Genomic DNA, 15,706 nt, shown 5'->3' on the forward strand with positions numbered 1-15,706 from the left:
AGTGTAATTGAAGCTGGGAACAAAAAGCCAGAGATAACCATTCTGAGAGACCTGGACAGAAAAGGGCACAAACCCTTCGGTGACTGCACGTGGGAAAAGTGCTTTTGGAATCTTTATGACACCATCCAGAAGCAGATGAATATCCAAAAAAACACTTTTTCTATGAGCTTAATTAAGAAAATTATATACTGTTTGTTCAGATAGTTAGTTATTCTACTAAAAGGAATTATTCTTATTTGCCCCAGTTGTTTCACTTCCCAGCTAACACACGTCTGAGTTGTTACCAGCAATGCAAAGAAAATCAGAATTTTAACACCAATGTTGCATGAGGTTTCACTAAGAATTTAAATAAAAATCTTTAGCATCCTCAAAATATAATTTTTCATTAGTCTCAGGAACTACTAGTACCAAAGGTCTGTCCCAGAGATTTTGAAACAACTAACAAAAACTTTGTATTGTAACATCTTTCCAAGAACTTGCAGAAAGTCAAGTAGTGTCAGGACTGTGGAAGACATCAGTGTGCTCTGAAAGTCCCTCAGGAATAAAATCCTTTTCTTTCGATCTTTACAATAAAATGTTGTGAATTTTGGATGTGAAAAGACATATTTTCTAATTTTAACATTTCCTTAAAGCATCTCTTCAGCCACTGTTTTAAGCCCTTTCTAGGGCTTAAAAGTCTTCCCTATGTTTCTCCCAACAGTTAATTTCAGCTAATTGAATATCTTTCATTTTAATCAGAGGGATAGCTCATATATGTATGTGAAAAAATAATGTGTTAAAATACAATATTTGTATAAAGTGGTCTACAAACTAAAATCTGACTCTTTTTCCCAGTCATGAGGGTATCCAACGTTTCCATTTATCTGATGGAAGGAAACTCCATCTGGTGCCTGAATCACACATTCACTGCAGTCTGTGGAACCTTTGTTCAGGTACAGCTCTCCCATAAAACCTTATTTCTGGGTTTGGGATGCTGTGGTGCCCTCAAAGGGCTACATCCATGGAACAAGAGGGAAACCTAGTATGTTCTTCTGGATTCTAGATTTCAGGAATATTTTTTTAATATAAAAATAATTTTACTTATCAGGTTTATAGAGAATAAATAATATGTTTAAACAAGAAAGGACCTTCTACTTTAATTTTTTATGTTTGAGACTGAGCACTTTCAGACTAGGAACAGAAATCCTGCCAGGCAATAGCACCCTGATCTAAAGCTGGGGTCTGTGACAATGCATGAGGCAAAGCACTGATAACCCTCTTTTGTAAACAGACATCTAACCCTGACCCAATACCTTTATTAAGAAATTCACCCACACACTGAGCAAGCCATTGTTTTCCAGAGCGTAGTAAATTCACATCTATTTACTGTAATATTTTTCAATATAGAGTATAATACGCTTAGAAAGCACTGAGAGCTGGCCAGACATCATTTATTCTTTTACCAGGAGGAATAAAACATTCTATATTGAAGCAAGCATGCAAGTCCCTGTCATATAAGGTCTTTTGCCGAAATCTGTCATTGCAGTTATTCAAAAAGTATTGATAAACATGGTTCAAATTGAGTAAAGACCCACTGAAAGATGTAGGCAAATTAAATAATATTATTAGTGCAGAGAAATTTCCCTTCCATGGGATAACCCAGTGGGTAAGATGGCTGTGCAGTCCAGGGTTTTCAGTGGACTGGGTTCTCAGAAACCCTCTTTCCCTCTTTAAAATCCTTAAAATTCATTAGCTTTGAGTAAAAGAGAGAGGAAATTACATGACTGAGCATATTAGCAAGAAAAACATGTGTGGTATGAAACCTTAAAAGAAACCCCTGTAATTCTATTAAAAAAAAAAAAAACACCTTAAAGATATAAAACACCACTACATTTCCTAATTCTGTTCTGTATGTTATCTCTCTGTTTTACTGTAACACATAAATATCTCCATATTCATAATTTATAGTTTTAGTATATCAGTATATATATAGTATATATATTAGTATTTATAGTTTTAGTTATAGTTTTATTGTTACTCTTCTCAGTGTCTGTTTTCAAATGGACTTGAAGTATGCAACACAATGTCTTGTTTGCTGTGAGAATAAATGTATCTGCTGAAGTAAGGGATGACAATAGTATTATAAAATTCTTTTGGATGAGTTTTTAAAATTAGAAATTTAAAAAGTAGATACTGACCCCAAATACAGAGTTTTGGTGCAGCAGGACTTATTTCTCTCCTAATGGAGGGTACTTATGAACAAAAAGAGCTTTTTTTTTATTTGACATTGGATTTATTTGAGAGGGCCATATTTGCTCTGTGACTGGTACATGATAACAGGGCAGGGAAAAGGAGAGAACAAACAGAAGTGGCTGTATTTTCAGAAGTCATGAAACACTAATGAAAACATCCCAGAACTGCCCATACAATACCTGGTCCTTCCCTAACAACGGGGGCAGTGAGAGGTCTGGAGTTTAATTTTCTCTTAGGGCAGCACAGTAATACACCTTAATGCATTCAGTACTGACTTGTATTCCTGTAAGGCCACAGGGTTATCCCTCTCCTCCTCCTGCAAACAGCCATGGCAGAACTGTCTAAGGCAGCAGAAATGCCAGACACTGGAATAATGCTGGAATGTTACACAAGGTAAGTGAAATGACAAAAGGCAGGGCACACTCCCCACTCCCCCAGCCCACTCTGTGTTTTAGCCAGAGCCATCTCAAAGGCTTCGTGTAACAAGAGAAGACACAACATTTTCAGATGGAAATGTGATTTTCAAGTTGACAGTGCAGCTTTAATTAAATGGGAGTCCAAGGAAAGAACATAACACTGGGAAATAAATAGGCTATAAAAGGAGAAAACTACTAGTGTGGATAGCCAAGGAAATTAAGGGAGAGAGCGGGAAAGAGCAAAGGCCATGTGAGACATCTATTACAAAACATCAAGGTTAATGCTACGAGTGGAGGCATAGACAGCCAAAGTGATAGAGATTACGGAAATGATCAAGGAAGCAAAGATCAAGCATGAAAGGAAATTGGCAGATTCTTACTCACTGCATTCTCTCTGCACTAACCTGAAAAAGGGAATTTTTGTGTTTTAAAATGTTGTAGCTGAAAAAAAGGGCACTGAAATATATTGTAGTTTTTTAGACAGTGGACTGACATAAAATGCAAGCAGCTAAAGAAAGCAATTATTTTAATATTCTACATAAAATTAAAGACTCTTTGTCACTTCCTTAAAAACTGTGTCCTATAATATGTAAGAAGGCACTTTGAAGCATCAAACAGGGAAGTTATGATTCTCTAAGTACCTTAAACTCCATATTTGAACACTTCTGCCATTTTTCTATTTTCTCAAAAAAAGAGAGAATTGCTGCCAAAAGTATTTTGGAATTAAGGAAAAATAGAGCCAGGCACCATGGTGCACCTGAAGCATGAGCCTGTGCAGCTTCCAGTGGAAAGAAGGACACCCTGTTTGACCAGGACACCTGGGCTCTGAGGCAACCTGAGAGGCAAATCAGGTCCGTGTTTGCTCCCAGAGCTGGGCAGTTCCTCTGCCACCCTGAGGAATGTAATTCTGCCCTTGTGTTGCTTTTGTAATGGTGGCCATCCCTTTTGCATCGTGGCCACCCCACTGCTCTCTGCTACTTCTGTTTTGTTCTACCTCAGCCAGTGTCTAACTGCACCTTGTGTTCTTTTGCTGCAGTTATTTACTCAGTTCAGCTGAGCCCAGTCTGATGAGTCACACAGACCCTGAGCAGGCACATAAAATGGACATTTACTGTTCTGGAAAGCTTGTACTTTGTGTGTCAGAGAAGAAGACATGTTCTACACCATATTCAATCTACCTGGTATTAGTACTCCGTATATTAATTCAGTCATTATGACATCTGTTTAGATGACTATAATTCTTGTTAGTGAAACAATAACAAATCACAGATACACCCATGCACACTTGAATTAGGGTTTTTTTTTAAAACTCTTTGTTAAACTGCCAATTTTAGCAATTATTTTACCTTATCTTGAGACTTCTGTTTTTTCCTTCTGTCTTCAATTTTAGGTTGTACCTGTAGCTCACATATTGTAGCTCACAGGTTTTCAGCTCTTGTACTTGAACCTAGAATTTAACAAGAATTGGCCTTTGAGATAGAAATGAAACACACTAAAATGGACAATTTCTGAGTCAGCCCAACTTTTTTCTCTATCCTAAGGGCAGAATTTCAAAGGAGCAGCCATATCCCTGCTTCTAGGATTCTAACAATCATTTTCGAAGGAGGATAACATTATCATATCTGCGATTCACCACTTAGAGCAAATCTAAAGTGAAGAAAGGCAAGCAAAAGTAATTAAAGAATGTCTATTTTTTCTTCCAGAGAATTAAAGTCTATTCTTACAGGATTGATATAATCATGCTCTAGTTGCACTTGACTCCAAGTATTCAATTCCCTAAGGATTTAGGAACAGTGCTACTGCCTATACATTTTCTTCAGGGAACTATAATGAGAAATGTGAAATCCAGTCTTTTGGAGTAAGGCCTGCAGAATTCTCTCATTGCTAGGATTAAGGAGCAGAACCAAGGAAAGGAGCAGAATTGTTGCCATTAGTCTTTTCTTAGCACATCACAGCTTAATTTACTGACCAGTTCCACAAAATGGTTCATAATTATTCCAGCACTGAAGCAATAATTCTCTTTGGTGAGTGGAGACAAAATCACACCAGTCTTGCCAATCCTCTCTGTTTTCCTCTGTTGGCTACTCCCTTCTCAAAGAGCTGGGTGGAGGCACTGCTCCTTCAGCTCCTGTCCCAGGGCAGGGGTGCCTCTGGCTGATCACAGGGAGCAGCACGCTCAGCACCAGGCACAAGGAAACACTGCCAAGCACTGCAGGAAAGGGAACCCGTGGGGTCTGACTTTGGAAGAATGTTTAGAAGGGTAATATACACACACAGGAGATCAACTAAGCAGAAACTCAGTGGGTACATGACAGCTGCCTACAAATAGTTGAAGAAAATAAACCCTGCTTTAGGAAAGGTACACTATTTATCATAAGCATTGGGGAAGCAATGAAAACACTGGATAAACACCTGGGGACTGAGCTCTTCTAACTTGTAGAGTCAGTTCCTGTATAAATATTAAAACATCTGCAATAAGGCTTAATTTTGAGAGGGTAGTTTGAGGGCCTATTTGACTATCACAGAAAAACGCTCAGAGCCTGAATGGGTTTAGAATCAAGTGTATTTACAAGTTATTTTCCACCACTTAAAATCTCCTATTTTTTCCTCTGGAAATGCAAAGAGACATGTGGTCATTTTACACTTATGCTGGTCAAGGTTTTTTCAAGCAAAAAATTAATGCAAATAATACATGATTTTTAGCTCCCTTGAACCAGTTTCAGTTCACTGGGATGTGTTTAAACAATGCAAAAATGGAGTGAAAATGCAGAGAGCAAATGCAGAGAGGAAAGGAACAGTGATGACAGACCTAGCCTTCCAAATTTGCTTGGAAAAAATGTTTCATTTCTTTCTAGCCTTTGAAGGAAAACAGTATCTGTTTTTTTTCCTGCAGCCTCAGATAATCATAAGGAATATAATTATACCTCCTCCTCTGGGGTAGCCAGAAAACAGATGTGAAACAACACAACTCCTGGCTGATTTGGTTATGGCAGAGTAGTCTGTTCAATGCCCTTTCCTGTAACAAATCCTATGGCTACTGTGAGAAGGAAAACCCTGAGATTATAAATATATTACTGAGAAACCTTTCCATCCTTGTTTTACTGTTGGGTCAATATCCATGATTAAAGTAACCTTTGGACAGTATCTCTATTATTTATTTTTATGCTTTAGCCAGCTATTTCAGAATAGAAAAGACAGTCAAAGTTATGGATGACGTTGACAGAGCAGCAAAACTTCAAAGATCAAAAGATGTTTCTATTTAGAACCTTCACAAGCCCTTCAAATCTCTGTTTTCCATCTCAGTTTCCCATAATCTATTTCCTCTGAATTGAACAAATTCTCATTTTGCAAACCAAAAATTTTAAGAAATTTTTAAATACAGATATAAAAATCAAATTTACAAAACAATGAACTCAGTATAGGAATGATGAACATTCAGGATGTCCTTATATCCTATGTAAGTAACAGTGATTTTTTTGTTTGTTTGTTTCAGTTGGTTTAATATTATAGCATCTACAGCCTGTTTGGGCTCTATAGTATAAAAAATAGTCCCTGCTGCAAAGAGTTCTTCTTTTACTTTTGGACATATTTGCACAAATACTGCTACTAAACATCTATTTTAAAGTTGCAACACAATGTACTTTTTTATTCTAAACATTAAAAAAATATAAATTCATCTGTACTCTCTCATCACCATTTTGACCTCTCTACTTCTGTGGCTTCTGGCCACTAACCACTCTTCTCTTTCATGTCTCCTTTCTCTTCTGTCTCTCAAGATTCCCTTACCTCTTGATGACACTGCTGGCCTCTCCTTTGTCCCTTTCTGCCCATCTCTAGTCACCACCAGCTCAAGGTGGAGCCTTGTGTCCATGCAGGGGCCAGCCTGGGGCAGCCTCAGGCGTGTCCGGGGAGCAGCGAGCTCACAGGGTTTGCAGGTGGCACTCACAGGGATGTGAGTGCAAGCAATGAACGTGGTTTTCTCCTAAGTTAGAATGGGGACTGAATTATCAGTGACAACACTGTGAATTATCAATTAGAGAGTGGTGCAGAAGGGGTTGAGGACATCAGAGAAGACAGAGTTGGAAGAATGAATTCTGGTCCAGAGCTGAGGTAGAAGGATTGGCATTAGAAGGAAAGAAATACTGTGTCCTAATGGTTGTGGCCTGCTATGAAAACTAGATATCAAAATACTTCCTGAGGTATTATCCTGGATGTGAGTCACCCTCTGGGCAATGGCAAAGACATCTCCATTTTTCAGCTATTTCATTGCTAAAATGTTTGTCATTATTAGATGACATCATCTAATCAGCATCTGATTCAGCAGCAGATGATTTGGCATCTACACTGAAACAAATAGCAAACCCATTCTAGTGATTTCAGAATATTTAATACAACCACTCATTTCTGAAGTGCGAATAAGGCCCATTAGGTCATGAATTACACAGGGTAAACACTAACAGTAAAATTAAGCTTATGAAAAGTGACTCATTATATAATTTTATGCATATGAAGTAGAAGAAATTATGTCTCATTGGCTATCCCAGCAGGGCAAAATGTTGAGAAAGGTTTACTGAGAGAACAATTTATACAGAAACAAAGATAAGGTGTTTTTGCATATTAGGACTCCTCACTGTGCATTTCCTGTGATTTTAGCTTGTTCCTATAAGCAGTTGCATGATCAGATAAAAAGTGTTCTTTCCAGTGCTCTCACCAAATGAGATGGCTCATCTGCTGATGTTGTCTGTGTGCTTTATTTTAAGCAAGTGTTCACAAAAGTAACTTGCATCAAATTACCCAGATGTAATGTTTTGCAAACAGCCAGTGAAAATTATGATGAATGCTCCTAGTTAGCTGATCATCAAGCTATAATAATTTTAGGATAAATTAAGATATGGATATTATGGAAAAGTAAAAAGTGTTAGTGCCAGGAATTTTCTGTTGCCCTTTTTTTTTTTATGTTGCAGTCAGACAAGAAGGGCAGAAGAGGTTTGTTTTGCACTTAATCTCTGTTCACTTGTACTAAAAAAATTCAAGTTTCTCAAAGCTCAGAACAGAAATCCTGGTTTGAACTGATCTTTTCATTACCAAATGGGATTTTCAGTAGTGAAGAACAATTTGTTTTTGTCAGATTTGACCCCACTTGTCTTCATCAGGTTATTTTTTTGAAAGAAGACTTCAATGATTACCTTAAAGAAAGAAATGATGTACTGATTTAAATGGCCCTGAGTGGTATTCTCAGAAGTCACACTGCTATCCTGAAAAAGGCTAATGAAGAAAGAGCATCTCCTCCTCTATGACACTTCAGTGGCTGACAATACATTATTAAAAATCTTTAATATTCTGATACAGCTGAACAGAAAAAAAAGAGAGAAACCTAGACTCATAATAATCTACCTAAACACTGCATGTTTGCAGACAAAATTATGTTGAAAAAGTAATTCTAGTGTGGCAATTGCTAGCCAATATAAAAGACATTAAAACTGCTTAATTTAAAACGTATGGAAATCTTCACTCCTTTGGAGGTCTTTCAATCCATTTTAAAACGAGCAGTGCTCAAAACCATTATGAAATATGGACTTTCTAATAACACTTCTTCTGTTTTGATACCTGGGGCAATTAAGAAGGTCTTGCTTTTACGGGTTCTACTAGATTAAGTTCTCTGTTTAAACATGAACCATGGCAGCTTCAATTTGTGTTTCACAGACACTGCCCTCAAAGCCTTCCTTAAGATTTTAGCTCTGGAGTAATTATGCTTTATAATACATTTGGGCCCTCAAATTGGAATGAGGTTGGCATGGCAGATTAGCACATACTGGATTCGTTTCATGGATGCATTGAAATTTTTCTGCTCTGGTATAAAATGACAAAAAATTCCAGTGATGATGAATTTAGAATTTTAATAGACTACAATTAATCTTTTGTAAAATTTTTCCCCTAAATCTGACATATCTACCTTCCATACTAATTACAATAGTGGCTGTAACAATGCAATTTGTCATGCAAAACAACTGTTTCTAGGCCTCCTGTTACACAGAAGTGAAGGAATTGGGTTTGGGCTATGTTTGGAGCCAGGGGATGTTGACATATAATACACGACATCTAAGGGTTTTTCCTTTTTCTTTTGATATTGTCCCAAAAGAGATGAAGCTAAAATAGGAGAGGCATTGTAGAAGTTCAGTCCTGCCCTTACTGCCTTGTCTCTCAGACCCACATTATAATAAGTGCCATATATAAGACTCAGTCTGACACAAGTGTTTGTGTAGCTGCAGGCCCAAGCTTCTTTTGACCAACTTGAACAGATAGCATTTTTGCAGTGCTACCTGTATATTTTAAGATTTTTTTTAGTTTTAAAAGTCATTTTAAAGAAGCTAAATAGAAAAAAGCACTGATCATTATTTAAAAAAATATAACGTGAAGAATTGCAACCACAATGAGAGATGTATATCATGTATCAGAATTTCATTAGCTCAAACACTAAACGCATTAAAAACCTCCATAAAAGGGAAGTATTAAATATTGCTGCTATGTCTGGCAGCAGCTAATAATCACAGAATCCATCTAGGAATCCACCCAGATTTTGCACAAAGGTGGGAAGAAGCAGCATGGGAAGAGATGGATCAAAGGCTGGACAGAATTCCTGCCTAGGCTCTGCAGGTGTCTGAGAGGAGACAGGCACTGTGGAAGCTCAGCACAATTCTTTTGGGCTCTGCCTGTCACTCAGGGAGAGCACAGCTGTACCTAAATCTCACCTGAGCCCATGAGAAACAAACAAGCAAACGAAGCAGCAAAGAGATAAATAAAATGCATTCCTCGGAGCCTGCTGTGGGTGTCAGGGGAGAAACAAAGAGCCTCTGGATGCACACAGCAAACAAGGACCCAGAACTCAAGGACCAATGTCTCCTCAGGTTCAAGAAACCCCAGATATGTACTTTGAGCTATCTCAGACATAATTTTGAGGAATTTGAGGCAGCTGCAGTCTCTTCTACGTTCAAACAAAACTGTGACACCCAATGGCTCTAAAAATTCAGCTCCTCAGTTTCAGGCAGCTAAAAAAGGACAGAATTGAGAATTGAGTTACAACTGTGTGTGACAGGCTTTTGCTTGGTTTATTTTCTTTTTCTTTTACAGGCAGTGTGTTTGTTTGAGATTTTCCCCCTGGTATTATATTTTAATTAAAATGAAGTATATTTAATGTGAATTTCAGTATTTTCTACCTATGTATAAGAATTTTAAATAAAGCATGAAGTTCTAAAATTAAGTGTACACATGTGGACAGGCTTGTCCTTTTAAAATGTTTTATTTATTTCCCCATCAGTAGTCTGACTGAGCAGGAATCAGCCTTTTCTCCTGATAGTCCTTATCCAAATTGACTGAATGCAGAGGAATCCTGAACACAGAAACTTTTTCTGAGGCAGCACACGGACTTTTTCTGACTGTCCTAATTTACTTCCAGCAAATCAGGGGAGTCAACTGCAGGCCCAGGCCTGGTTTAGTCATGTACAAACTGTGCAAAGTAGTTAAAAATTGCAACAAAGTCAGAACAAAAGGGTTTCCTGGGTGTTTATGTACATCTAATATCTGTCTAGATGCAAAACAGAAACAAAATTAATTTCTAAACCAGTTTCTTAACTTGTTTTGGATCAGATCCCACCATACAGCCAGGAGAGGTTCTGTGTTCTGGCACCCACTGACTGATGAGAAGTTAACATTCAGGCTTTCCTGCTGGACCCTGTATAGGGCAGCCTGAAGCCATATTTACCATATTAATGTCTATTATGGCAAGTGGCAATTACCATGCCTGCTCTGAGCTGCTGTGCTGAAATGACACCACAAGGTGGGTATATTGAAAACACATATCTTGAGGAACCCTTGTACACAATAGAAGCAACCTTAGTATTTAGTGAAGATTCTGATGATTTTTCTCACTACAGTCCAATTCAACTACCTGTGTTAATATTAAAGAACTTCTATTTTATTTTTACCCATGCCACCCTAAATACCATATCAGACTGAACCTCAGCTTTGACAAGAAGGATGGAATAGCTAAAAGGAAGGAGAGGGAAAATAACCCACAAGTATGCATAAAATACCTCTTCATTAGAAGAGCTTCTATTCCTTCAAAGATTGATTAAATAAAATTCTGACTAGTGCTCATGGTCATAAACTAAAGCACTAAAGAAGTTTCACCTCAACATGAGGAAGAACTTTTCCCCACTGAGGGTGGCAGAGCACTGGCACAGCTGCCCAGGGAGGTGATGGAGTCTCCCTCTCTGGGGACATTCACATTCTACCTGGACAAGTTCCTGTCTCACCTGCTCCAGGTGACCCTGCCTTGGCAGGGGCTTGGACTGGATGATCTTTCTCCAGAGCTCCCTCCAACCCTAACAATTCTGTGAAAGGATGTCTGCAGCACTGCTCATGCCTGAAAGTTACAAAACTTCCAATGGTCAATAAGAAACAGGAAAAGATGTCACAAATATACATCCATAAATAGTCACAAGTCTGACCAAATCCTACAATGACAGCACTGAAAAATAAGGTTTGCCATCTTTGATGTGGCAGCCCAGCAAGTGGCAGTTTTCTGATAGCTTTTTAAAGCAGGATTCACAAACTTTCAAAAACTTCAAACCTCCCCACTTCATTGCAGAAAATATCACTTTTCAGTTGACCAGTGACCAAGTTGGCTCAGCAATGAAATAGCTCACAGACCTCTTAGTTTGCATAGTGAGGCATCCTTTGAAGATTCCTTTACTCTTCTCTCCCTTTGATTAAGGCCCAGATCTAACACTCAGTCTCCCAAGGTCTATTTGTGAGAGCAACCGGCCTCTGTGTCTTGAGAAAAACTTCAGAAGTGTGTTCTTGGAAAGTGCCCTAGCAAGATAAGTCATGACAAAAGATAGCTAAAAATATAGTGTTAGATTTTCTTAAATTAAGCTCTGACGATCTCAGAAAAGACTGGGTGAAAAATGGGAAAATGATTTACAGTGACAGTCTCTGAACACCTGTAGTCTAATTTCTCTTCTCATTTTTCTGTTGCACTTCTATTTATTGAGCTAGCATTAAAAAAAAAATACAAACAAAAAACCCAAAACAAAACAAAAAACCCAAACAAAACCCCCCAAAAAAACTAAAACTAACCAACCAAACAACCCCATCTGACAGGTAAAATCCCAGTCTGGTCCTGGCTGCAGTTAGTCCTGCCCTCACATCCCACTGCTCTTGTACCCAACAGATCACACACAACCTTCACTACACCTCACATACCAAGAGAAACAGATAGCAGCACCAATAGGACTGAATTAACCACTTGCACTGGGAAAAAATTCCATCTTTCCACATTCCTGGTTTTATGTTTTGGATATTTTTCTTGGCTGGTATTTATATCTCCACAGCTGGCAGAGTTCAAACCTGCTGTAGCTCCAGCTAAGTCTCAGAGCTCTCCATGCAAGAAATCAATAAAACTGATTAATGAAAAGCATCATTCATCAAACCCAGCTCTTGGATACAGCACTGCAGTTGATAAAATAACTTAGTTGTCTTATCCTTTAGCTAACTGCCTCATGTGGGGCACAGGAATTAATTGATTGTTTGCCAGTACTCATGCTTTTCATGTTTTAACTGGTAACAAGATATTCTGAAGAGATTCACTTGAATGTTTTAATTATAATAAAAACATTATGCTGTAAAAATAAGAATTAATTCTAGCAAAGAGTAAATCTATAAACAATATTCTCAGTTATTTTTGGTGAACAATACAACATTAAATAAAACTTAAAATCTGGTGACAAGGAATAATAATACACATGGACAAAGATAATAAAAGCCTAAAATTATATCACGTTCAGTTTGTTATATTACTCTTTGATCATTAAAATGTTAACACGATTATAATCAATCTTAAATCAATTACTGTGTAATTGCTGAGTCAATAGAAGTGCAGTTAAATATTGATAAGTCTCTAAAAGCTCTATCAGGATATATTGACAACTGGAGAAATGAATGCAGGCCTGTGCAAAAGGAAAGCTGGACTTGCATTGCTCTGATGGAAAGCAGCACAAGGCTGAGTTTACATTCCTATTACCAGTGAGACGTGGCAATCGATGCAGGCTGCCTCTGCCCTGTCAGCATGCAGCAGTGAAGATGTCTCCATGTTATTTCCACTCTTTTCATCTTTACAACAGTGTGGAGATGACCAGCTAACATCCTGGGTAGAAGAGGACAAAGGAAAAAAATTATCAAGTGATATGAGTAAAAGCCTATTTGTGTCCAAAAGGGTCACTGCAGTTTCTGCTTAGCATTCTCTGGTGGCTGCTAAGGTAGTCAGAGTAGCCTGCAGGAACACTCACTGGAGTGGCTGTGCTTATAAATTATGAATTAAGAGTCCTTTTATTTTGAAGGATATAAGCAAAATAGCACCATCTTTTACAAAATTACAAAGACACATTTTAATAACATCCAGCTTTGTTTTATGATGCTGTTTATCAAAGGAGTCATCAGTTTTGTTCCATGAAAGTGCAATAGTCATCCTTACCCTCCTGTTCTTCAGTTTATGCAAACTCTCTTTGTTTCTACACTACTGTTTCTACAGTACTTGTGTTCCATTTGTTTGATGAAGTCATTATGTTGAGGCAAATACTCTTTACTATTTCTTTTGTGTCTATGAGTGGATGAACAATCAGTATCTAGACACTAATATTCTTTGAATGAAACATGCTCAATTTTATCTGTAGCCAGCAGCAAAATATAAAGGAACAGAGAACAAAACTATTTGGCTTAGGATTTAGGTCAGATAAGATGCAGTATTATAGTAAGCTCCAGTAGCAGTAGCTGGTAAGGTTAAGTCAGGAGTGCCACTATAACTTTATGTTTCTTTCATTCAGATAACTTTTTGAAACATTTCCCTTCTCTGGTGATATTTTCCTGTTTTGTGGCCACCCAGGGGCAAATGGTTTTTAGCAGGTTTCAGATAAAACTGTTTAGCCATTTCCTTTTACTGAAAGAATAACTTTCATTTCCCTCTTAACCCCTTAGTATATATTAAGGCAAAGTTTTTTCTTGAAGCAAGAGCTGAGTGAGCCTTTCAGGCCAGCCCCCATGGCTCCTTCTCCAGCTGCCCTTTCAGGCTGGCAGCCAGACACAAACCATGAGAGGACATCCTCCCCCACTGCTGGAGTCAGCAGCAGAGCTGCCTGCAAGGGCTCAGACACGAGAACTGGGAAGCAGGGAGCTCAGTTCAGAACTTTCTGACAAGTTCCTGTCATGCATGTGACTGCCACGGCACGACTTTTAAACCCTGCTGCTGGAAAATTGCCCTGGAGTTCCAACAAGCCCTGTGGATTTTGCCAGCTGAGGAAAAGCCTTCCAAAAGCCCTGGCCCCACAGGATTTCCCAAGTCTTCACAATTCAAGTCTAACCACATCATTTGGGCTCCAATTTCCTTTTTTTCCTCAGGAACCTCAAGCACATCCTTTTGTCTCAGATACACAGAAGGGCTTGTGGTTCTGCTTGGTACTGTATTGTTCAGCAAATCAAGGATGAATGGCCCTCAATAACAGCGACCCTTTAGCTTCATGAGGCATAGATGATATTGGACAAGATGTGCAACTTAAAGCAGTCTGGTGCATTTAACTAAATTGAAGTTTGTTGCTCACTGAATAACAAAATTTATTTTTATAGTCCATTTACATTGCTGAATTTGCTCCTAAAAAGGGAAAAAGAGAAGCACTTATAAGTTCAGTTTTATTTCCATCACTTCTTTCTTCTGCAAGCTTCAAGAATGAGAAAATCCATATTTTCCTGGATGGTTGGTAGTTCTGGGAGTGGAACAACTGATACCCTCGGCAGGGAAAAAAACCTTAACTGATGAATATTCTGAGGCCATTATACAGCACAACCTTATAGAGATATGAGAGAGATTTTGGTTGCTTTTAAATTGATATGACCACTCAATTGCAACACAATGTGCAGAGTGGCTGCCTAAAATTCAGGAGTGCAAAGTGTGTGGGTGCAGAAGTGAGCCACGGCTCAGACAGGCAGAGCCAGCAAACTTCCACAGCTGTGGATCAACACTTTCTGTGCTGTTTTGTCTGTGCAGAGTGGGCAAGGACATACATCTGTGCAACCAAGACTCCAGTGTCTTATTTAGATTCAGAATGTGAATGGGGCTATTTTCTAGCAGGAATAGACTCTCTCTATCAATCATTGCCATTGATGAAAAAGTCACTCTAATGGGGAAGAATGTTACTCTTTCTAACAGGCAGAAATTTTTTAAAATGTCAAAGACTTTTGGTAAGTCTGTTACAAAACTCAACCTGTGTCAGACTACAGACTGGTTTTATCAATTGTTTGGATGTGGTACATGATAAGTTATGCTTTAGGAGTCATTTGGAAAATGAAACAATAAATTATAGGTTAATGTCTCTGTTAATGAGGTCCCCATTTTAATTAAAGTTCTTTAGCAGATGAAACAGGTAGGAGTTCAATAGTCTCCAACTTTTCCACTTGTCTATCTACAACAAAGCATGCACTTCTTAAAAAGTGAAATCTAAATGTGATGTACTTATTCAGATACTGTAGTAAATAGCAGTTAAGACAAATAATATCTTTAAAATTGTGCTGAATTCAGCCTCGAAAAGAGATACAAAATATATTTACAGGTTAAAAGAATGGTTTAAGGCACTTATGAAAGATGACAAGTCAGAGTCATAGGGTGAGCTGTGGGGCAGGGGTGCCACAATCCTCATGCCAATCCCTGTGGGCTCAGGGGAGGTCTCTAAAGGTCTGGCCCTGATGGCAGCACTGCATACACAGGGACAAAATGTCCCTACTCAGGATCCCTCCCATGAAAGTTCCTTCAAATGCAGCCAGAGTCAAAGCCCCCACTAACTCAGTGGGAAGATTCAATTTGGTTTTTAAAGCTGTGTCAAGGTTAACCCTCAAAGTTGTGTGTTCTTTAGAGACCACATCTGGATCACAAAATGTTGTCTGATGCTCAGCTCCTCAAAACAGGTCTGAAGTGCTCACTACTGCTGCTTTCTGTGGGAAGAAGAGAAGTAAAG

At 38.3% G+C, this 15,706-nt stretch overlaps 1 protein-coding gene across 1 annotated transcript in view; it reads right to left on the reverse strand.

The window, feature by feature from the left end:
• The window catches only part of LOC110479950 (uncharacterized), a 322,855-nt gene that overhangs the window by 22,977 nt on the left and 284,172 nt on the right, over nt 1-15,706 (reverse strand). Inside the window, exons 16-17 of the mRNA XM_085585937.1 lie at nt 12,730-12,852; nt 3,995-4,095 (exon numbers count right to left, since the gene is read on the reverse strand). Of these exons, the coding sequence (XP_085442063.1) occupies nt 3,995-4,095; nt 12,730-12,852 (224 nt within the window). The remainder of the gene's footprint in view (nt 1-3,994; nt 4,096-12,729; nt 12,853-15,706) is intronic.

The sequence above is a fragment of the Lonchura striata genome, chromosome 8 (assembly GCF_050655825.1).
Source record: "Lonchura striata isolate lonStrDom1 chromosome 8, ASM5065582v1, whole genome shotgun sequence".
Classification (NCBI taxonomy): Eukaryota; Metazoa; Chordata; class Aves; order Passeriformes; family Estrildidae; genus Lonchura; species Lonchura striata.